The sequence below is a fragment of the Helicoverpa armigera genome, chromosome 5 (assembly GCF_030705265.1).
Source record: "Helicoverpa armigera isolate CAAS_96S chromosome 5, ASM3070526v1, whole genome shotgun sequence".
Classification (NCBI taxonomy): Eukaryota; Metazoa; Arthropoda; class Insecta; order Lepidoptera; family Noctuidae; genus Helicoverpa; species Helicoverpa armigera.
In genome coordinates this window covers 6,073,577-6,097,437 of record NC_087124.1, presented here as the reverse complement: position 1 = coordinate 6,097,437, position 23,861 = coordinate 6,073,577, and the positions used below count along the sequence as shown (strand labels likewise).

At 40.1% G+C, this 23,861-nt stretch overlaps 1 protein-coding gene and 1 long non-coding RNA gene across 2 annotated transcripts in view; one reads left to right on the top strand and one right to left on the bottom strand.

Moving 5' to 3' along the window:
* Positions 1–23,861, top strand: part of Glut4ef (Glucose transporter 4 enhancer factor) — a 52,403-nt gene that overhangs the window by 6,480 nt on the left and 22,062 nt on the right. Inside the window, exons 2-4 of the mRNA XM_021327719.3 lie at positions 8,233–8,399; positions 14,725–14,852; positions 15,978–16,135. Of these exons, the coding sequence (XP_021183394.1) occupies positions 8,233–8,399; positions 14,725–14,852; positions 15,978–16,135 (453 nt within the window). The remainder of the gene's footprint in view (positions 1–8,232; positions 8,400–14,724; positions 14,853–15,977; positions 16,136–23,861) is intronic.
* On the bottom strand, positions 8,510–9,213 carry LOC126055107 (uncharacterized). The gene is made up of 2 exons (XR_007511240.2): positions 8,879–9,213; positions 8,510–8,704 (listed from the first exon to the last, which is right to left on the bottom strand). It is a non-coding gene; the product is annotated as an uncharacterized LOC126055107 (long non-coding RNA).

Sequence of the window (23,861 nt, the reverse complement as noted above, 5' to 3'; positions counted from 1 at the left end):
TCAATGAAAACAAAACATCTCAAATTCTTTTCACAATCCTTAAATAGGATAACCTACAGCAATCTTTGGGCGTCACGCACGGCGTCGCCGGTTGACTCAGCAACGCAAAATAACTCGTTTTCGGGTTTGAGGTAACAGTAACACACCGCGACCGTTACTACGTGGGCGAGTGTCACAAGTCTACAGTTACGAACTACGCAACATTATCCACATCTGTATGCCGGCGTCGGAGGCGCCGCTAAACGACCATTAATGTTTTAGTGTGATCTTGAACACTCAGGTCAAATTACAAAGCATGCTAACAATGATGTAGAGAAGACCGTGAGAAAGAAGGAAACCGAATTCTGATGCAAACAATGTAACCGCGGCGTGCTTCGCTAAATTAACAGAATAGCTTATGATAATGTAATTACCTAATTAAGTGCATGTCACTTGCTAAGAGCCCTTGACTTGTAGTTTTCGCAGTATTTGTCCTACATAAATAACGCTTAGTCGGGTCGTTTAGCATGCTGAGTATGTGTTGCTATGTTTCGAAATATTTTTGTATGAAGAGCAAGTTTAATTGCAAGCGTGCGGCGAGGGGGGAGCGCCCGCGCCCGCGCTGCCGCCGGCATGGTGACCCACTGACCCAGAATTGCTGATATTGAACCAGCGGCGACGCACAACCCGTATTCAAAACCCGACCTCCACTTGCGTTGTTTTTATTATACTATTCCGAATTTTTACAACGAGATCCATTTTGGTCTTTAATATCTAAAAAAATATTAACAATAGCGACTTCAGACATTTGTCAAGTTGGGTAAATATAGATACACCTAGTACACCCACCTGATGACCTATTTATGATCAAATATTCTTGAAGACATAAGAAAAAGACAAATTGTAGCCTATCGGCCCTTATTAAATTTAATACAGATTAATTAATAATTAAAATATTGAGTGAATGGATGATAGTGAACTCGTATTTAGTAGCGATGCAGTGCATGTACCTAGACTGCGGCAGATTCAAATTCTAAGTAGGTAATCAAAGCCACTAGAAATAGCATCAGGCCATCTCAGGTCAGCAGTATAACGGTGGTAGAGTGATGCGTATGCTGCGGCCGCGTGAAGCGAACAGGTTCCCGTATCCGTTATCAACTGGTAACTTGGGGCGCGGTGGGTCGCACTCCGTTTTTGGGTCAGGTTGGGTCACGACGCCTGCGTGCAAGCCGCCTGTCCCCCGAACATATTTAGCACTATTTCGATATCTAAGAATAGAGAGGCAACTACGCTTGCAGGCATCTCAAGGTGAAACGCTCACTTTTCTAAGCGTCGCACGTAAACGATGCGATTATAGCATCACGCCGGGAGTCAGCGATGTCGAAACATCGACACTGCGTCCTTGTGCAGATTTCACGTTCAATTACGTAATAGCATGCGATTTTATTTACGTGTAAGTCGAGTATGTTACGCGCGGGCCTGCGCCTCCTACGCGCTGCCGCGTGCTCGCCGAGAGGGGGCGGCCAGCCGTAACATTTTGCCCGTGACGTCATCGTCGCGTCGCGCCTACGCTAAATTGTTCGCCAACGCGCTCTGACGTCGTTCCTAGAATTCTAATTGCTACGGACTGTGACGTCACTCGCTATCAAATTCAATCACCACTTGACAGATAAAATGTTGGAATGCCTCGGCACCGGCTTGCATCATTGTCAGCGCTACGCAACATCAATTTCCTGACGACGGCCGACGACAGAAGCTGACCTACATGGTCGCTCGGATTTATATTCTATTATATCGAATTCTTTGGAACATAAAATTACTACACTTGATTGTTAGAAAATGAAATGAACTGGAGTCAAATATTATTTGACACATTTCCATTTTTACCCGACTGCCAAAGAAGGAGGGTAATGTTTTTTATTACCATGAAAAGCCATAAAACATGAAAAGGAAATTAAGTAATAGATCGTAGAAGTAGACGCGCGTCTACCCAAAACTTCTGCGCTCTGTACCTATCAAGCGATGCACTTGTGCTCTATAAATATAGTAATTGTTGACCGTACTAGATCCAGAAATAGAGCACGGTGAGGTTACCCGGGCGAAACCGGGCCGCCTAGATGCTAGGATCGCGACCCGCGGACCTGGCGCTCGCCAACTAGGCCGCCAGTTCGTCCTGCACAATCGATGAGCCAGACCTACTTTGCACTAACGACGTTCTGCATTAAATCCAAGACGTCAGCTGTAACAGGAATAACCATGATTCATTTACAATGGAAAAGATTTTGATTTTCCTCATTATTTCATATAATTGAACAATTGCATGTATTAGTCATAGTTGACCAGACGGTTAGGAAACTTTGTTACTTTTGTTAGAGCTGTTTTTATGAAGTAGAGTAGAATTAAAGTTAAATTACCAGCGAATTGAACGGTTCTCTCCAAATAGAATGGTTGCAATAAAAACACCGGCTGCATTTTGACGTATAAAATGTAGGTCACGGATTTTTGGGGCAAGGTTGCCGGTTGCAGCGACTTGGTGGAGGGCGTGCGGCGCGAGCGTGGCCTGCTTCCACTGCATCCGCTTCGCCACCACAGTAACGTTTGTATTCACCAATCATACGAGGCCACCGTGCCGATTCATTGATCACCTTAATCGTACTCATCCGACTGCAGCTCGCCTGAACCTTTACATCGTAATTCTAACTTTTTTGAACTTTGTAGCATTTATATCGGTTTTTAATTGCTCATCGGGGTGGACTCTATGTCCTTTCTTTCAAACCATCATATGTATCTACCTACTATTCGTTGCCCAGTTACTATAATAAGGCAATATTAAAGAGTAAGACTTTCGTACCACTATCAGGGCTCTATACTTTAAAAATTAAACTGAAATAAGTTTGGTGTTCATTACCTATGTATGGCCTAATATGGTGCTTTATAGGTATAACCTGTTGTCGATTTGCATAGAACTAGGAATAATTCGTTGCTAACACGTGTAAGTTGATTCATTTCTGCCCACGCGCCTATTTCTGGCTTCAGTTCAGAAATGAATAAGTACCCTGTAATGCGAATACAGTCAGCCCCTAAATTCGGTGAACCATTAACATTTCGAATATATTGATGTTAGGCTAGCTTCGGTCACTCATTACAATGTCTTTCAGCTATTTTTGATAATTTCTTGTAACTTGTAGTTTTTCGCACGGCGAATAAACGAGCAATTAAATTAAGTAATTCCATTTCAGTAACCAGGTGTTTACAAGTTGCTGTATCAATTGTATCTTTTTGTTTTGATTTAATCGGAATAAAAATTTTGCTAGCGATAGTGACAAGAAGTAAACAAATAAGAACGTAGGTTATTTTAATTTAGAAATCACCTTCGTTGCGTGTGGCGGTCGTGTTGATTATTTGTTAGGTAAAATAATTGATAATAATAAGCAGTGGCAATATGCGTCTATACCAACATTTATCTTAGTACTTACACAATTATTATCTTATCAGTAAACAGACGTAGTTTGTACCTACGCAATAAAAGACGTTTAACGTAATGTTGGAGGGCTAATTCTCAGAACTTATATGTAGGGAGCTACTTACTTGGAGGTACAAAGTGAACAATGAGATTTTGAGGTCTATTTTTAGATGATGTTTCCTTAGAGTAGTAAGTGAGCAGCAACAGATTTGAAACTCAATGGCACCGAGGCACAATGGGCCGATTATATTGGGTACTAGAGCTATTGACCTATTTATTAGTGCACGACCGCTCGCCGACAACCGAATTGCTTATGCATGCGTGTCTACGTGACTTCAACTGCAGCCTCACTGAATATATTATAATGGAACACTATTGACATCTCTACGAAGGTCTAAAACTTTCTTAATTAACTCTAAAATTAGCTATTGACAAAAAAATCTAAAAATCTAATAGATAATTAGGTCTCAGGTGCCTAATAAAACTTTAATAATTTTTTTGATAAAACAGTAGGATTCAAGACATCTGAATTGTTTCAAGCACCTATAGTGTGTCAGAATGTAACACTAAGTACCAACTCGGATAGACAAGAAGCCCGAGATGCCTAGTCTACTCATCAGTCATACATAAAATAAAGGGCCTGCCTTTCACCATCCATAACAATACTCCTATTTTTTAAAATAGATAAATTCAAAAGAATTTTATCAGTGGATAATGTAACCGAAGTGCGCTGCTTGTCCCCAACGCTACGTAATATTAAGTGCATTGTCCTGTTGCCTTAGCAAGTACCTATCCTGCCACTGACGTGACCACTGACATGGGTTAATACCTACGTAACACCATTTATGCTGTAATTGACACACATGGAAATTATTTATTTATTTCTCATTTTGGTTTATCTACGCCGAGCTCTGCTTTCCTCCTGTTGTTATGGTTGACATGAAAATTGGGTAGATTAAAGGCTTCAATAGTTGTATTGGTCATAATACAATAATTTATAAAATTTATAACACGATTTTTTTAATTGAATACTATTTTTTAACGTTCTTGATCTCTAAAGGGAAAGTTGCCTTAAGGATCTATCTGGGTAGATTTTTTTAAAGATTGTAGGGAATCAAAGTTGAAATTGATAGACTAACCTCCTCGCGGTCGTGACTACATATTTTCCACAAATTGTATTTGCAAATGCATTGATTTTCTACCATACGTTAAGTTAGTCTGGAGCCGATTCTAGAAACCAAATATAAAATCGTGTTAATTTAGTGGTGTCACATTGAGTATCGCCGGCGCAGTGTGTCGTCACGCACGCGTCATCATACATGATGCATAGCTCGCGCGCCTTACAGCCGCCCGCCCGCCTTCAGGCATTGACTCGACGCAGTCAATGCCACCACTTGATCGATCACTTATTATCATTCTGTTTCACGCTTTCGCTGATCAAATGTGATTTTATTGGAAATTACAATATTTATTTCTAACGGCTCTTATCGCAGTGGAAGGTTTATTTAGTGAAGCGCAAAATCTCGCAATGCTTTGATAAAAAAATGTCACACTTTAATGATATTGATAAGTATAAAATAGATTAGAACGGAACTAATTTATTTCCCTAGCGGTGTTTTGAAGACAGAAAATGTAACGTTTCAAAACCAAGGAGGCGTTACAAGCATAGATAATCCGTTTTGCGCAGCAGCAACATCGATGCGCAGTAGAGCGCACAGTTTACGCAACCCTGAGACGCCAAGAGCACCCGACTATCGGCCATCGCGTAAAAAAACAACCTCTGAACCGTAGTTAATAATATAAAATAATGAACTGTCATCATTGCTTGTTAATATGTGATTTTTTCCTATTGGATCGAACTTGGTATATCTCTTAAAGTTTATTTAATCTTTGATCACATCCTTCTGAAAGTAAACGAAATTGAATTGAATCAGACTTTTTTATCCCGGAACGGTGGCATTAAATTATTGTATCTACTCGTTCTATACATTATTATAGCTGCAATGATATGACATTGTCTAATGGCTGTAAATGACTACAAATGATCAATAAATTAATACGAAACTCATTTGTAATGACCGCCAACTCATTAACGTATAATTTAATAACATAGGCATTAACTATTACAGTAACTGTATTTTTTTTCTGAAAGTATATTACTACTTTGCTATTCATTCTAAGGTTACTACTATTCGCGTAGCTTAAGTAGGTGGTACGCATATCAGAAATTTTGGTCAAGGTAATGACATATACCTACTCTTTTATCTTTGTGATTGAATCTCGTTTCATCATCATCGGTGGATGAGAGATCTTGCAACTGTACATACCGGCAGACAAGTTTCTCTAAGCACAAGTACTGGTCTTATTATGCAACTCAGCTATGGCAATGCATTATTGTTGATACCGCCACCGGCAAACGTTGTCTATCGCTAATTACGATCGTCGGCAATTCCAACAATTGACACGTAATAGCAGTTCAGCATAAAATAAATTAACTCTACAAATACACTGAAAGTATAAAACGCAATAAACACGTCTAACCCTGTATATAGTAGTCATGCCAACGTTATCATGATATAGCGAAGTCGCCCGGCGACTTTCACTGGCATTTCAAAGCCGTCCGTTTCGCCATCGAATGAAGCAATTGTGCAATAGTTGTCACTTTTTACATAACCATGCCAGCAAGAGACTCGCTCGCCAATACACGTCTAACGGAACTATCGAACTTGCAATTGTTATTTTTATATTAAAAAATAATAGAATCACTGAGGTCCCACTAAAGAAAAGACTGCAATAAAATGAAGAACCTTTAAGTTTACTCATTTAAATAATTAGTTTGTGCTTCCAGTAGAAAAGCTTATGTATGGTTTTGGAATTTCTGTCAAACAATCATCGAGATACTCATTAACGCTACTTTCATTGTTCCGGCTCAAGTGAGGGGCACGGCAGTCAGCGTCTCATGGCTCAGAAGCACGTCCACACACCGCACGAAATCATGTAAAAGTGAAAGTATGATGTGATCAGCGACCCGACGCTCGACGCTAACTGTAGCTTCTACTGATCACTTCATCATAATTACAGGATTTGCCTGCGGAACGCCATGATCATCTTAAAGCTTATTCGTATTTCATGCTATGACAGCAATATCAATCTTATAAGAAGAATTTGTATTCGAATAACCTATCCATTCTAAACAGAGTTCGTCTAATCTGCGCTGTCATCTTGTAAAGCAACTAATATTTGATATACGGAAGTAAATCCGCAGTAAACGATGATTTTGCTATGAAGCCAGTAGAAAACAAACAATCGTCGCGTAAATTGATGCTAAACACGGCAAGGTTACGACCGTACCGACTGATGTATTGAAAAAGTAGTGACTACGTACACTCATTATGTAGGTAGATAATGTGTCAATCACGAAGGTAGCGTAGAAGGAAGCCGGCGACGAAAACGTAACCAATGTCAACCAGTCGACAGCTCGCCGCTCGTGGCACATAATTGACCGAGAGTGTGACCGCGATACGAGCAACTTTACCAGTGCGTGATAAGTATACATGCCGCATGCGTCATGCAGGCCCACTTCCTAATACTTGTGTTACAAGTTCAGCTCAATAATAACCTTTGAGATACGATAGAGTCCGAAGCGACGCGTAAAACTGATCAATTATTTCTTAGAAGGAACGCTGTATTGAAAACCCCACGATTATGGACTTCCCCGAAACAGAAATGCACATGCATTTATGTTTTTCACAAATATTATTACATGTTGTTAAGCCACTTTTCAACTTGATGGAAATTCCGTTGAAAGTTACGATGAAATCAGGTTGTTCCCCGTAGGCCGTAGCACAGACAGAATACTTAAAGTTAATTACGACTGCTACTTCGTACCCGTAGAAATCATAACGAAAATCAATGACAATGTTTGTTAGGAATTCTTGGTCCAGTATAGCTATTGGATATCCATTCTAATCCCGTAGTATCAGACCCCCTTAAAAAGCTGCTGCTTATGAAAATTTAAATAAATAGGTATCTACAAAACGCCTATAAAACCGGTACTGGAATATATTTCAATGGATACTTATTAATTTATGTATAAATGCGCTTTTCAGTTTCCAGTAGCGTAGATTACCACACTCAGAATCAGAACTTGTTTACCTCTACGAAGCAAGTATTTGAGTTGTGTGTTTCCTGTTCTGAGGCATAAGCTCGACAAGTAGGTATGTATTAGGAATTTACATTGATATATACCTACTTATTACTGTGATTTTATAGTTTATCAACTATTCGCCACAAGGAAACAATCGCTATGTGTTATTAGGAATAGGGAGTTAAATGTGCAGTTCCATAGAGCCGTGAGTCAGACCTCAAACCATGCGCCTCCACCCCGTCATGACGTCAGTTCGCATAGTTCCACCCCTATGGTTGTCCGTTGTGAAGGTCGCTATTGATCTCGTTCGTCAACACTCAAGTTTATGTTGCGATATAAATTTTGTAGACACATAAAATTTGCTTACGCAAAATGCAGTAAACTCAAATAAAAGGCGAGGCTTAACCAAGGTCTTATGAACTATGACAATATGTAATAGTCATGGAATGCAACTACCTACTACTTTTTTGGTGAAGTAGGTTTCTTACTCTTAACAGATTTGTTGTCCTTTAAGTGCTTGCATAAAGAAACTTAAAGTTATAGTTAGATGACCTACTAGATGATCTACTACTACAAAATAATATACCGCTAGCAAAAGGAACTACTCAATTATATTATAAGACCAATGTTTTTTCCATTGCAGGTGGGGGTTGAGCTAAAGAAAAGACTGGATGAAGTAAGGCTATTGGAATCCCGGAAGTCAGCCAGACTGGCAGATGTGGACACAGATTTCGCCAGATTGGCTGACATGGCTGGAGACCGCCGCCGTGCTTCTGCCACCATTGAAGTACCCGCACATCACATGCAAGGGTAAGCTCTATTCATAATTCATTGAAATTGTCTTAAATCTGAATGTGGTAATAATGCCAGATGATATTATTAAAAACTCGCATCATGGAAAAAGAATGAGGAAGCCGTAAGAAAAGTGTTCAGAATTTATAAAACAATTGGGATAAAAGAGCAGGGAATTAAATTAACAAAATATCAATGATTTTGCCTTGAGGTAGCGGCTCACCTCGCCACAAGCCGGTAGGAAGGCCGCTGCCGCTGCATTTCTAATGGCCGCTCGCCGCCTTGCAAAATCTCTTTATCTGGATTTTGCAAACTGGTTTGCCCTAACAACAGGAAGTAGGTCATCAAAAAACACAAACAACGTAATATGAAAAGGATTTCAAAATTATAATTTACCGTTTTGGCTGGAATTTGAAATTCTGTATGAATTTCGTAGGGTGTAGTGTAACAACGGCAACCAGCCATTAGGTAGATACCCAGCATGTATTGTACGTTACCTTGTAGGTAGGTGTAATCGTTCACGAGTGTGCACTGTGCATCGGCGAAGTGGGGCCGGGCGCGGGCGAGCGTTGCGAAACGCGCACCGAGCACGTTAGAAACTGGATGGAAGTGTTAGCGCGGAGTACGGGCGTGTCCTTGTCACACTTGCCTACATTCTGTGGCCGGAGCCCGCCGCCCGCGCCTCTCGCCTCTCGCCGCGCCTCTAACAGGGACAGACAATGCAACGTTGTGAGAATTATTTTAAAAAATCTAACGGATTACATCATTACCAATACCAATACCAACTACAGCTAGAACATGTTAGAGGCGATTGTTGCTACTCTCGGAATGGGAAGTGCTGATCAAATTGCTATTACTTTTTAAAAAGTTCTCCCACCTGTATATTTACATAAAACAAACAGGCAACAATCTTGAATCCAGACGTTTCTGAGATAAAAAGACAAGTTTTCAGTAATTGGCAGCCTAGTGCAAACGGTGACATTATATTCTGGCTGAGGAACCTACTGCAGTAGAACCGGAAAAAGAAACATCATCAAATAAAAGTCTGGCGTGACGTGACGCTCGTCGACACTGCAGTTTCACTTTTCATCGTGATCGTGGTGAGAGGCGAGGCCTCCACCGTGGTCCAAATTTCACAATACCTAACTTAACCGACGACGACGCTCAAAGGAACGCTCTGCTTTCGGATCTACTACGCAAGTCGCATTACAGATTAAATCAATTCATGCTCGGTGTTTAAAACTTTCTGTTATGCTGCATAGAGTCCACAACTTGAATAGCAAGAAACCGAAAACAGACACAGAACTAGGGTTTTAGTAAAATATCATGTCACTGTATACAAAGTTATGACCAAAACATATTCCAGACGGATGTAATCCGGTGTTAATACCGATGTGACCTCTAGAGGTACAGACAGTCTAGTCTACACCAGCTAGGTGACATGTGCTAGGTTATTGCATTACTTCTGTCTGGATCTTCAGGATCTGTTGCATATTATGCCTCATTTAATCATTGAAATTATCTGTGACAAAATATATATTTAGCATAAATATTAACACTATGTTTAGGGTAAATTCTGTCATCTTCCAAGGGATTCTGCGCTGGCGAGCTCAATTGACCGATTTCGTTATTAATCTTAGATCTCATAATCTGGAGGTAAATTACAATACCGTAGAAGGAACAACCAACGAGAATCTACTGAAAACTCAAACAGTATTTTAATCGGTGGTAAAACTAAAACTCTTAAACCAGCATTTGATATTTAAAGTAAAGCCGGTAATTTCAAGAAACCTGTTTGTACAACTCTCAAAGTTGCATGAGAGAGCAAGCCAAAAAATTTCAAACCATAAAACTATTTTGATTGAATTTGATAATGTAAGATTGTTATCAACCTGAGTACTAATTGAAGAGGTTTGTGATGAAAAAGATCCCGTTGTGAGCTCTCTTTCTAGTAATTACAGATAAAGCAAGATAGAAATTGAATTCGTGAACAAAATTTCGCAATTACAAAACGGGGCTATGGGTAAAGTGAAAGTTTGCTAACATTCGTTTTCTTTTAGTTAGCGACAGTGGTCAGCCACGGAAGCAGAGTTGTAAACCTGACGCCTTTCGGATGAAGCCAACATGGCAGTAGAAAAACCGTTACATTGTAGCAAGTGTGGCTAGACAATGAATATTACGATTTCGCTTACGAGTACATGAATCAACTAAATTCAAAGATGGCGTCGCATTTGGCTGGTACTTGGCGCGGCCGCCATGTGACACAGTGACCCAGTTTCGAAATGGAACGCCACACACACTAGAATAATACAGCGTACAGCGATATCCGCGAATGCTACATCGAGGCGAAGCGACAACTAATTGGAGAACCTAATCAATTGGTGTAACAATGAACGCGGCTTGACCATAATCGGCCAACTGGCCAAACATGCATATTGGAACTTGTTCGGAATTAAAATATCAACGTGAAAGCCATAGAACATAAGCGTAAGACGGAAGGTGAAAGCCTACATAAACTCAAAGGTGCACCAAGAATTTAGAGTTCGATGGAAGTCAGATAGGAACTCTTCTACGCTTAGATAGCAAAATTTTAACTGATCTCGCTAGCAGCAGGCCTAGTAATTAGTAATAGAATTTCAGTCATATTGCTTTTTGTCTTTTAATCAGTAGGTAAAGACTTCCTTGTCTGCTTATTATTCAATAAGTGATATTTTTACTATTTCGCGTCATAATCTGTCAGTTTTATTAATTCAAGATCATGAGGAACAACTGAGCACATCTCATTAATGATACTTTCCGTTTCATGCCTTTCACATATTGTAAGTAAAAACTTACCAGTATGTGTTAAAATTAGGCTAACTATATTATGAGAATTGTATGCGTTTATACAAAGTTGGAAGACATTAACTTACATTCCGCATGCGTTTGCGCAACATGTAAAGAGAAGGCGCGCGCGCACCGGCGACGGCCGGTGGTGGGGCGATGGCGGCACTTTCACGTTGGATAGGTACACGTTTGCTTTCGTTGGTGTTGAGGAGGCCCGTTATCTCATTCGGCAGGTGCAGTTATGCTGCTACCAACCCGAGAAAGTGTTACAAAAATTTATTCACTGGTTATTATGCAATATAACCTATTTGATTACTTTTAATTACATTGATGAAAAAATTAGGGAACAAAGAATACCATTGCGACTCTGATTGTTAATTTACTCTCTAAACTGGAAATCGAACAAAGGACGTCTACAAAACCCGAATACGTCATATTCAAGGAACATGATTACTCATCCGGAATGTTCACCTCTGTGTTGACTTTCCGGCGACCTACCTGCAGGTTATTACACTTCTCGGCAGGCAGGGACAAAAACAGTTCACGAGTGCGATTATTCTTCGAAGTCCACGGAATAACGACAGCCGCTGTGTAATTTCAACTAATAGCTAATTTTACTTTGGTTCAGTTCGATATTTGATGTCAGGTTAATAGAAGCAATAAAACTGACAATTGCTAGTGCTACCCCAGTCAATATTTTTATCTCTATTTTAGAGATGGGATTACAAAAATATCAAAACCCTAGGTTCCAACAAAAAAAATGTGGCATTTACCTGTAGGTTGGGAGTCAGGATTGTATCCCGATTTGACGGAGGCGGATATGGTAGGTAGGCAATGCTATCAGAAAAACAAAGCAAAAATTAAAGGGGTTAAATATACAGGGTTCCGTGCGAACAACACAAAACATTACAATTATAACCTTGGCAAGGCTAGGCAAGGAGCGGCGAAGGAGGCTGGCGCGGACCGTCCACGAGACTACTCGACCACAAGCTCTACAGATCTGTTTTTGTAGTCAGAACAAAAACAGCGCGCCCGACCTACATCAACATGGCAAAAAACGCATTAGCTTCGAACATACCTATAATGAAACACTGACGAAATTTACACAATGACCACGCTGAAGGCCTTCAGTTTATTTTTCAAATCAGCACATCATTGTCATATGACATTGATTTAACTAGTCGGAAGTTTTATTGTTAACATAAATCTCCGGTGATTGTAGTTGCCATAACTTTGAGAACGCTCTAACTAGGCAGCATTTGCGAAGTGCGTAGATGTCAGTGGAAGACATCATGCGTATCGTATGTTCACGTGCCTGAGTAGAAAAAATTGCGCGAACATAACAAAGTGAAATCGGTTAGGTATGGATTTGTAGCACATCTTGTAGAATCATCAATTCTTCAAATGTAAAAGTACATTGATGTATCAAGAAGATGCTGTATAATTTGTATTAAGATGAAGGTGTGTTGTTAATCTTACGTCTGTATGTCATGTCGCATAATATTTTCGCTATCGATGTTAAGCCAGTGGTACGCGAGCCGGCAGCAAGCCGCAAGGTCGTTCTCAATGTTACACGTGTGCAGCCCGTACGACATCGCAGCATGAAGCGAATGTGTGCACAGTTGTCACTACCCCGTGGCAAACATCCACTGATTATTTCAACAATTGTGACGCCATTTACACTTGACTGATGATATAATATTTTTCTTGACGTCATGAATTAGATGTCTAATTCAGAAAGTTGGTTACAGCGAATGGTAAAAAGAAATTGCTGAGTAATCTCCGTATGCCATTTGCCATACGTACTGTTGTACGTAGAGCTACCATATTTGATTACGTCAGTGCAGGAAATTACCTCATCGTTCACTTTGGGTACGTAAGTATGCTCCGCGCCGGCCGGCGAGCATCCCCATTATTACAAATAAAAAACAATGTCACCTCCGTAGCATCGGTCGTCGTCTCAGGGCGATAACGACCCCGTCGCCCGTCAGTTCACCTAGCCGTTCTATACAATATAAACGATTTCACCTTGCTTGCCGACTGAAACTATTCATGGGGCATTCTATTTTTGCCATTTATTTTTTTGTAAGTGATTAGTCGCGAATACTTTGAACTGTGAGCGAAACATATTAGACGAATGATAAAGTGACCTACAGTACGTACACCCTTACGAAAATGTACTGTTCTAAATCGGACAACGAACCTGGGGAAGGTCGTTGCGACGCGAGGTTAATACACCTTGTTTCTAGGGTGCGTTCGTAGGTCGCCTAAAGTCTACTTACTATTTGTGAGATTTACTTCTTAATAACTTTAATATCACTTTTAAAGTCCCGACTGTATACAATTGAAGTTGTAGTACAACTTATCAGTTTTTAAAATCAATTAAATATTGATAGGGAATAAATTAGACATATTTATTTTATGAAATAGTAATTCATTTTGAGGACTTAAGACACCCAGCAATTTGCAACATAAATCTGATGAAAGAACAAAAAAGTGATGCGCGCGCCGGTCGCTGATCTTGAGTGAACGCAGCCGGTCGGGGCCGCTCGCCGGCCTCCAAGGACGTCGCCGCAGCCTCCCGAAATGAACTCAAGTTCAAACGGGAATATTTTTTATATTTAAAGTTCACCAACGTTATTGATAAAACCTTAGTGCACGAACATCATTATAAACCTGGGCACAAAGTCTAGACTGTGCCAAAAACAATCCAGGTTGATGGTGGACCTTTGAACTACTTGTGTTAAATTCCATAAAAAATAAGTATAATCGTTACTCGTTAGGTACTACTTTGATTGAGATAATTATATGTAGATCTACAGCACAAATCTGTTAATAATCCTGAATCTTTACGTTCTTTGGTTTAATTTAAAGGCAAACATATAAAAAATTGTTTACATTTGTATTTTACCTACAACTCAATAAAAATTAAAAATATTTTAATCGGAGTTATTTCTTTATATTTCAGTGAAGTCATTTATTTGATATTTGGAATTATTCTTATTCAATTTTATAAAATACGGCGGTGTGTGTGAGTTAATAGAAACGTACACAGCTGAGGTTGTTGGGCCGGGCGTTCAGTTCATTCGCTGAGCGAAACAGGTTGAACGACCGAACGCACATGACTTGTGAAGGTGGCACAGGGTGATCGGTCAGAGCAAAAGCCTTCGTCCTTATGTGACTTGGCCAAAATGTCTATCGTTTGTGGGTCGCCGCCGGTTGCGCAACAGACGCACCCACCCCACGCATCCCCGCGCCCTCCAGTCACTTCACGCCGCCATCCCAACACTGCTGTAGCTGAGTTCAATACTCTAGTCTAGACTTGTTGATTGTTCAATGACGTGAACTTTTTTCGGTAACTTCGAGATAGATCTATTTGATAATAAACAAAATAGGTCTTTACTGTTAAGGGACGTTGGAGCTTTGAACTTGTGGCTTCAGATTTTGTGACCTGACATAGAAGAGTTTTAACCATTAATGCTATGCACCTTTAATAAGTTAAGATGTTTTGTTTTAGATCGCGCAAGCGTGGCCCGAGCAGTTCCTGCGACCTGGGCTACGGCGAGCGCGACGACCAGATGAACGAGTGCAATGCTGCGCTCGTGCTGATGTCGCTCAGCTGCTCGCCCAACTCGCCGCGCCCCAGTAAGTCGCCCGACACGACTCACCACACGGCACAACTCGACACGGTGGCGCTCACTCGCCATTACCCATGCATCTTCGACGACGCTGATACCCAGCATCGGTAGTCAGCAAGTTCTACATTATTAAGTATATTAAAACATCATGCTTCTGCTTTTGAGGCACTTGAGAGCTTGATATATCTAGCGATTACGATAACATGTAAGGTATACTCTAGGTCCAATTGGGACCTTAACAGAAGCACCTTTGTACTTCAAAATTCTCATTTCTTAAATCTTAATATTTTTTTCTCTTCAACTAATTATAAATAATTGTAAATAGCGGCTACTTATAAATAGGTTCCCTGTAGTTTAGGAATATAACATTTTAATAGAACTTAGACATTAACAAAGTTAGTGCAGATTATTCGTTTTAATAATACTTTGACTGTTAAGGGAGCGCTTGTATTCTGGATAAAATCTGCAAAACGTGGATAGCGTCTAGACAGTTGTCTAGACGGTGTCTAGACAGGTATTTGGTGTAACAGCCCTCTCATGATGAGCTTCAACCAAATGTGTTCTTTTCCTAACATAGCTATTTAAAGGAACACTATACAAATAAATGGACCGTCCCATTTTAAATTGTTAGGTACAAATAGAACAAAGCTCGCTCTGAATAATATGAATCGAGACTGCAATAACAATCTATTAGATAAGATATTCTATCATATTTGCGTCAAAATAATTTATTATTTCATTCAATTAGACACTCCTAAAATAATAAAATCATTCCCACGCTGGGCTCCAGCGAGCGAAGTGAGCTTTTCGGTACAGCTTTGTTTTACTGATATTTAGTGAAAAATAAGATTGCAATTTAACGAAAGCTTAGGAGAACACTGCGTCAGATCTAATGCGCGAGCGCATGTGGGCCGCGAGAAATAGCAGTTCTTGTGAGTGAAAGTTCTGACCAAAGTTCCGTTTCGCAATTTATTAGGTGGATACTTATTATTTTTATTTATGAAAGCATACGTTGCTATTCAAATAGAATCATTCATATTAATTACAACCGACATGAGATGCATTGTAACAGACTAAAAACACAACTCTTTTAAATTGGGAAGTTGTAAGTAAATGTGAGTTTGTCTGGCAGGCGCCTGGGGAGGCAGGTCGTCGGTGTCTCCTGGAGCCAGCAGCAGCTCCGGGTCGTCATGGCGCTCCGGCACGCCGTCACCTCCACCGGCATCCTCCTCCTTCAGCGACGAAGGCATTGCTATGGACTATGAAGACATCCACCCGCGCAAGAAAAGGGTAAGTGATCATATTTTACTACTGTACTACGGTCTGATAACATCTGCAAAAGTTGATCATCAAATATGATAATTAATCCTATTTAAAAAGATACGTAATTTGACATCTACTCAAATTACGTATCTACTCTGTCTTCAGTTTTTTCTCATGTTTCTTAATTTAAAAAGCCGTTAGCAGGGGTCTAACAAGCAAATTACAAAGATGTGTCGTGTGCCCAGTATGACTTCAATTAGACCGTGACACACTTCGTACTCGCTTTCATATTGCAATGACTCTTCATAAGGAAGGTACATCTTAATAGAGTTTTTAGAGACTATACACAATAATGTTTGTGATTAGCATGTTGTTATCTCAATTGAAAATTATTTTCTTGTTCTCTTTTCGAAGGAATCATTATAATATAACATTTTCTAACCGAAAGAGCTCTTTACACAATTTAGGATTTCTTAAAAAGTAACTACTTGCTCCTAAAGTTTCATCAGAATCATTCATACGGCATTTTGAAAAGTCAACTAGATCCTGCTATATAAAAATATCTGTTAAACATGCAGTTATCTACTTTATATAAGGCGCATAACGACAAACAAAGACATTTTATAAGATCCTTTGTGACGCACTCACCGTGCCGCTGAGTCAAATGCACAGATGCACTTCAAGGTTCGCTTGATGACATTAAGTATTACATCAGAACTCATGACGTAATGATTTCTTTTGTTTTTAATGACAACGGTTGAGGTCTATTCAGTACAAAGGTATCTATTACAAAGATGCTTTCTCTTACGCAGTAGATACGTCATTCAAAGGTAACTATGTAAGAACATTCTGTTATGCTCGTGGAATGCTTAATTATTTACGCTATCGGTTGTCACTTTTGCTATTACAAAACCTGAAACTAGGCTTTAGCACCTGGCTATGCTGTGTGATGCAGTTGTGTGGCCCAATAGGTGTAACCTACATTGTAAATAGATTAAATCCTTAACAATAACAAACTGCTTGGTAGATTGATAGTCCAAAGTCATGCGTTGGATAAGCAGTCAATGACTCGCGATGCACTTTGTTTAGGTATCAGTGCAACAAAAGGTGCCTACATTCGCGACACGTGTCGGGCCAATATAAGTTATTAGGTATCTACATGTTTATTAAGTGGTGTTCGTGCGCACACTATTAACTGAAGTATGTATTTATCTACGGAACAGTGCCAAGAGAACATGGAACTAGTAATTTGCTTTTACATTTGAAAATACGTTTTTAGTTGACTGAAACGCATCATAAAATATTTCCTACTCGACTTGCATAAGGGTTAAAGACGCCAAGAAAATTACCTCGGAACCTATTATGTTCCACTTCCTAGAAAAAAAACTAGGCAAAGACAATTTGTAATAACATGTTTTTTCCTTTTATGTGACGTTAGTTACAATGATGCGTTGCTGGTAAATCGATTCTTCAATGTATTGTATCGAATATCTTGTTCTCAGATATTAAAGTTCAAGTGCATTTATTTGCTTGAATCAGATCTTTCAATTATTTTTCCTCATTTTCGTTTCAATCTCTGAAAAGACTTACATTCTGCCAGAATGCTGGTGTTTTATGGAAAAGCTAAGTCAATATAATTTTAAAAAATGTGTTCGGGTTTCGTACGTACAGAAAAATATATATTTTGCAAACAGGGAAAACAGCGATAATGAGGTATTATTATTTAGCGTGAAGCTATCTCCACTCTATGTTGGCAGTAATAACATAGCATTGTCATTTATTGTATAGAATAAAGTGCAACGAACATACACATGTGCATATAATATAATTTACGATACACGTGCTCGGTTCAGTGTGTCGTACAATGTCAAGGCGTGGAGCTGTGGTCGACGTTATGCAACGCCATTGTAAAATTGACATAAATGTTTATGACTGCGTGAGTGACTACGACCGCAGCCGATACTTTATTGCAGGTAGTTATGACGATTCTTTACAGTTTACTGCTAAACGACGATCAGTGACAACGTTACGGTCATGGCTCTTCTATTTATCTGTACAATAGAGCTCTTGATTACATACAACTAGTTGAAAAATCCAAATAAAAAAAAACGAAAAATTGCGACTGACTCGACCTCTGTGGGTTCCGTACTCCTGACTTATACAATGCAGAATTACACTATGTGTATGTACATTTAATATACACACAAGTATAACTCACGGCTTACGTGAGATAAAATATCTGTAACATGATTAATTTCTGTAGTTGTAATAATTTTGTACATGATTGTCAGTGGCTGCATGGGCTAGCAGCGCATTCGATTTCGGTATATTGTCAGTCGTCTTTATCTCCACAGAATAGAACAGCAAGCGTACAATAGGTGTCGAGCATTGTATTGGCTTGGCTTGCCCACGCTCTGTTTATAACCTTGTGTACATATTGTTGGCGGCCAAATGCTCGTGGTGGGCGGACCGGAGACTCGTCGCGGGTTCGCTCTACTATTACATATTTTCTGTTCAATTACGTAACGGCTATTTACTCACTGTGAATGTGTACCTACTCATCACTCATTGTTCCTACACGAATGGAAGATTCCGCAAATTACAGCAGATCTAACTCTAACTGTGGACTATAGTCAGTTACAAAATCATTGCTAATTATTTTAATACACCGTTTAAATACAAAATTATAATGTATTATTCTATAAACGTCAAGATTTAGTAATGGCACTGATAATCGCTAAGAATACCCACCTAGCTAATCATCTCGATTTCCTCTTCGGGTATGGAACCCTAAAAATAGACACCGCAAAACAATAAGTTGGTTATTAATGTAACTTCGACACATACTTATTCTTTGTTTGGAAATATTGAGTTTCTGTACTGCATTGTCTGTAGAAAATGCATTGCTGTATTATTGTAGAATCGTGCATGCGCCTACGCAAATGCTGGCCGTTGCTAACAGGCTATTATTGGTGCAGCCGAACAATGGCATGCCCCAGACGTCGTGTCGCCCGGCGTGCTAAATTATCACGTAAGTTTCCTTGCCAACTACCGTTTTATTCATTACCAATATGCCATATTGTGTCATAGAATCCTTAGAGCCGCCGTACACGGACTGCTTCAAGCAGTTGAGACCGACCGCTTAAAGCCGCGACCGCGCAGTGAACTATAGTCATTCATTCGCTGCCGTACACACGACTGCTCGAGCAGTCGCGACCGCTTCAAGCCGTCAACTGCATGATGAAATTCCATCGTGCCGTCGACCGCTCGCGAGCGGTTGCGAGGCATACACCGACTGCTCGAGCCGTTGACTGCGCTAGAGCAGTCGACAGCTCTCCGACTTCCCTCTCCCCCCCGCCCTTTGCGGCCTCGCGGCGTCTGTTTTCTCATTTGACTGCTCGAGCAGTTGGGTCGTAGCTCGAGCAGTCAACAACCGACAGCTCAAGCAGTCGACGCCGACCGCTCGAGCGGTCCGTGTATTTCACTCAGCCGCTAACTGCTCGAGCAGTCCGTGTACGGCGGCCCTTAGAAGGCATTTTAGCAGAAAGCTGAGCGGTCCCTTAAGACGAATGTCATACCAAACAGGCACATTCAAAAGGTCTACTCGAAAGGCTAAACTTTAACAGTTTATTGATTAACAAGCTAAAGAGGGCAATCTTCAGAGTAGGTACATATTTGCAGAAATCAGTAGCTATTATGTGTGGCCTAAATGTGAAAAGAGTGGGAAGAGTCAATGGCTGTGCGGCGAGTGTCGGTACTCTCGGATTATCGTCCCTGGGGTCGCTGACCTGGCCACATGTGATCCGTGCGGAACCTGTTCCTGCGCACCACTTATGCCTGGCCGCTGCCCACTCTAGAGATCGCTTCTACCTGAAAAAAGTTACCAATACAGCTGCACTACGCTAGATACTGACGCACTTAGGCATGACTTTCCGTCATGAGTGATTTTCCGTCACATCACGATTATATCCAGATATCCATGATCACATTAATATTGAAGTTGGGTGGATGTTTGTTACTCTTTCACGCAAAAACGATTATCCAGGTGCGGGAAGTAGTACCCTCGGGACATGGGTGATAAAGACGGCCGGCGAAAACTGATGTTTCAAATAAAGGGGCATCCTGAAACAAAAACATTGTCTAATATGGTAGCGCGATCATTAGCAACTGACGTGCATAGCTGCATAGTATAAATATGTCGGAAGGCGGCGAAACATCAGGATGGCACTATCATCCGACATCAGTTAGGGTAATCAAGCAAAGAGATAACTCAAAGAAACTCAAAATTCAAACGAACTCAAAAGTCAAACGTTTATTCAAATTAGTCAGAACAAAAGACAGCCCCCAAAACGCCCGCCCTTCGCCACTTCCTATGTGTTTTGGCTTGGGGAGAAGAAGTGGCGGAACAAACTCCCCAGCAACACATGTCTGTCTGTTAGGTTAGAAGAACCTTTACACTTTAATTTCAAAAGACACTTTACACACTTTACAATATGGATCTACAACAGTACTACAACACTAGGCAATAACACTAGGTACACTACACGTAACGAAAGGCAGTATCGAGATGTGCGCAGCACGACGACTCGACCAAGACTGAGCTCCGCGGACGCCACGCCGACCACCACTACTCTGCCAAGCGCGCCAAAATGTTGTTTCTCCGGAAACGCCACCAGAGGGCGCGCTTGCGTGACGTTTAGTGTCCGTACTATTGACAGTCTCCGACAAATATAACTGGATGCAAAATCTCTTGTTACCGAGCGAGAGACTGACGTCAGCTGGCAGACCTTGGCGGAGGACACAGCTATTAGAGCGAAGCAAGGCCTTGCCAGCATTCTGCATGCAATGCAAATTTTTATATTTATTATGCATTCGTCACAATAATCGAGTCTTTAATTTTTGTTACTATGAAAGCTTCAGGGAAGGAAAATAAAAAGCGTGACATAATTATAGCCGAGCGTAATTTTTTTTTGAATAGCGTTCAGTCAATACAATGTTATCAGCTTTCGTCACATGATCAAATATTCGTAGAGCTGCGTGCGTACAGTCTGCATCACGAGCCATTCCACCAGCCGCTGACGTAGTCGCCACATCCAAGCGTAACAATAAGCGCGTTGCATCATACATACACGCCTATTTAAATTATATCACTTATGTATCGGTCCGTGGCGAGTACACCTTTATTCAAGAAGCATCCCTTCAGGGTCCATTCAGGGCTTGACACGAGAGCGGTCCTGAGAAGCAGATAGAGCACAAATACTAGCCAAACTACTCGCATAGTGGCTGGTGTAGACTTTCCATACAATAGTTACTATCGAGTGGCGATAAGAAAAATCGAGAGATTGGAGTGCATGCATGCAACACTTAAATTTGCACGAGTTTCATTATAGCCGCGACACGTGTGACCTCGGATGCGGTTTATTCCGTCATAGTAGTTTCATGAGATCAATAAGCACCAAACAGTTTACGAACCTTTTTAAAAGTAAACATTATATTGTTCCAATCTTACTAATACCTAGGTATGGGTGGAAGTTTTTTACTCCATCATAGATAGTACTGAATGGATTTCGATGAAACTGCAATAAGTACTACATCCAAATAGCCTAGGCAGTGCTTTTCATTTTGTGTATACCCAAATTAGTTCCCTTAATTTAACTAACGATCGAAGAGAGCACATAATCTAAAGGTTTTATATAAATCATTTAGATATTATAATTGTTAGAAGAAGGCATATTGTTCAACAAGCCCGTATAGTGACAATTGTCTCGCGGCACATACGTGCTTTAGCGAAGGTCGTATTATCGCGTACTACTGATAAAATACACCAATCGTTATCTGCAAAGGCGTTGCGAGGTGACTTCCGCGTGTCGCTCACGGTCATTATGTGACTATACTTACTTATACATACGGAGTTAATTATTATATTAGATAGAACCGGATCGTAATATTGTAAACAGACAAATTCTTGAAGGGACTACTTAATTTTTTAAAGCCAAGATAATAATAGACACGGTAAAACAAATATCAAATCACTAATTGGTAAAATTAGTGATATTTTTATTTGTGTGTTGTTTGATTAGAGAGCAGTTAAATAATTATCTCCTGTCTATAAGAAAGCGAGTATAGGTATCCAAAAGCGATAAGGGTGTTGATAATACATCTGATAGTGGCTGCGCTCGTACAGGAATACAGAAACTCACGTGAGTGGATAACGTTGCGCGTGCGCAACGTGACCACAGCCCCACCATCACCATAATAATAGTTTGTTTAGTAAGCCTTTGTTAGTTAGACCTTGAGTTTCTTTCTTTGCTAAGCCATGTCCTGCTATGCTCAGAAACGTGTTTACATTGCATTGTGCCCCGTTATATCTCTCCAAAAAAATATACAGCTTGATATTTCAAGGTTTATGTTGCATGAAAACAACGTGTGGTAGTTCCAACGCGAATATTACTTCGACCTTCGGGTTCTATATTTAAAACGCGGAAGACATTGCGGTACTAGAAGCGCACAGATCACTCGGCTCTGTAAACAGTTAGCTGTATAACTATTCTGCGCCAGTAACGCTACTCTTTTGCCGTTTGTATTTTTTATTTCAATTGGAGCTTAATCGATGACGTCGACATAATTCGGTGATGAATTTATTAACTGTCTCTTAGCCCGGACCTACCTTCACTTCCAGCCAAAAATGAGCTAACTTTTTGCTCGTCATGTGTTTCTGCCCAAGCGCACAGCTTGTCAAATCTTCACACATGGCACTTTGTCAAGCAATTACGCGTTTATTCAAAACACATTAGGTAACAGCAGTGTGATATAACAGTCGATAACAGAACATTCACGCTCCAGGCGTTACTAACGCTATCACGGTTTTATATCAGCCCACTGTGCGCGGTTAACATTGTTCGCTATTACGTCACTAGTCACATTTGAACACGTAAATTGCGTAGTTTGAATAGTAAAACAGACAAACACCGTACTCGTGCGAACATATTTTTTTTTAACCTTTTGTCTATTTAAACAGTAAATAAACGTAAATTGAATAATTATTAGGCGACGAGTAGTAAACTTCGATAACAATTTAGGTCACAAACGCGATTGCCGAAAATATGTTCACTATTATTACAGCTAATTATCTGAATGTTTACAGATAATATGCTATAAGTAGGTAGTTCTTTTTCAGTACCTCATTGTAGTGAGCAGCGGTAAAACTAGACTAGTATAGTATTATCAATACAGTACCTACTTTAAATGAGGTTTTAAGTATCAAACGTTTGTCAGTTATTATGTATCGGAAATCTAAAAATATGTGTGTACCGAAGTAACTCGCAATTCATGGAAACACGTTCAATAAATTATTGATCGAATGAATAACTGGAACACTTGTTTCAATCTTGAGCCTGTTTGACCTCATATTTATAGTTGGTATAGGTACCTACATCCAAATGGTATCTTTCTGTCCCTTACAAATAATAAAATTGCTATGGTAATCAATCACCTAATCACTCATTGATTACTATGTGATTCCGCGCAATTAGGCTTAGAGCTGCGTGAATAAAACAACCCTTAAAACTTCTTGAGTGTAAAAGCATTTTCAAACGCAGTACATCAACGTTTTTAATATTAATTGAATCATTAAAAAATTACCCAATGTAAATACGTTTCATATTGAACAATGTTTCAAGTAAACAGCATACAGCGGTACCCACTGCACGAACTTCAGTATTGTTGTCGTTCCGTCTCGCTCTGCGGGTCATCG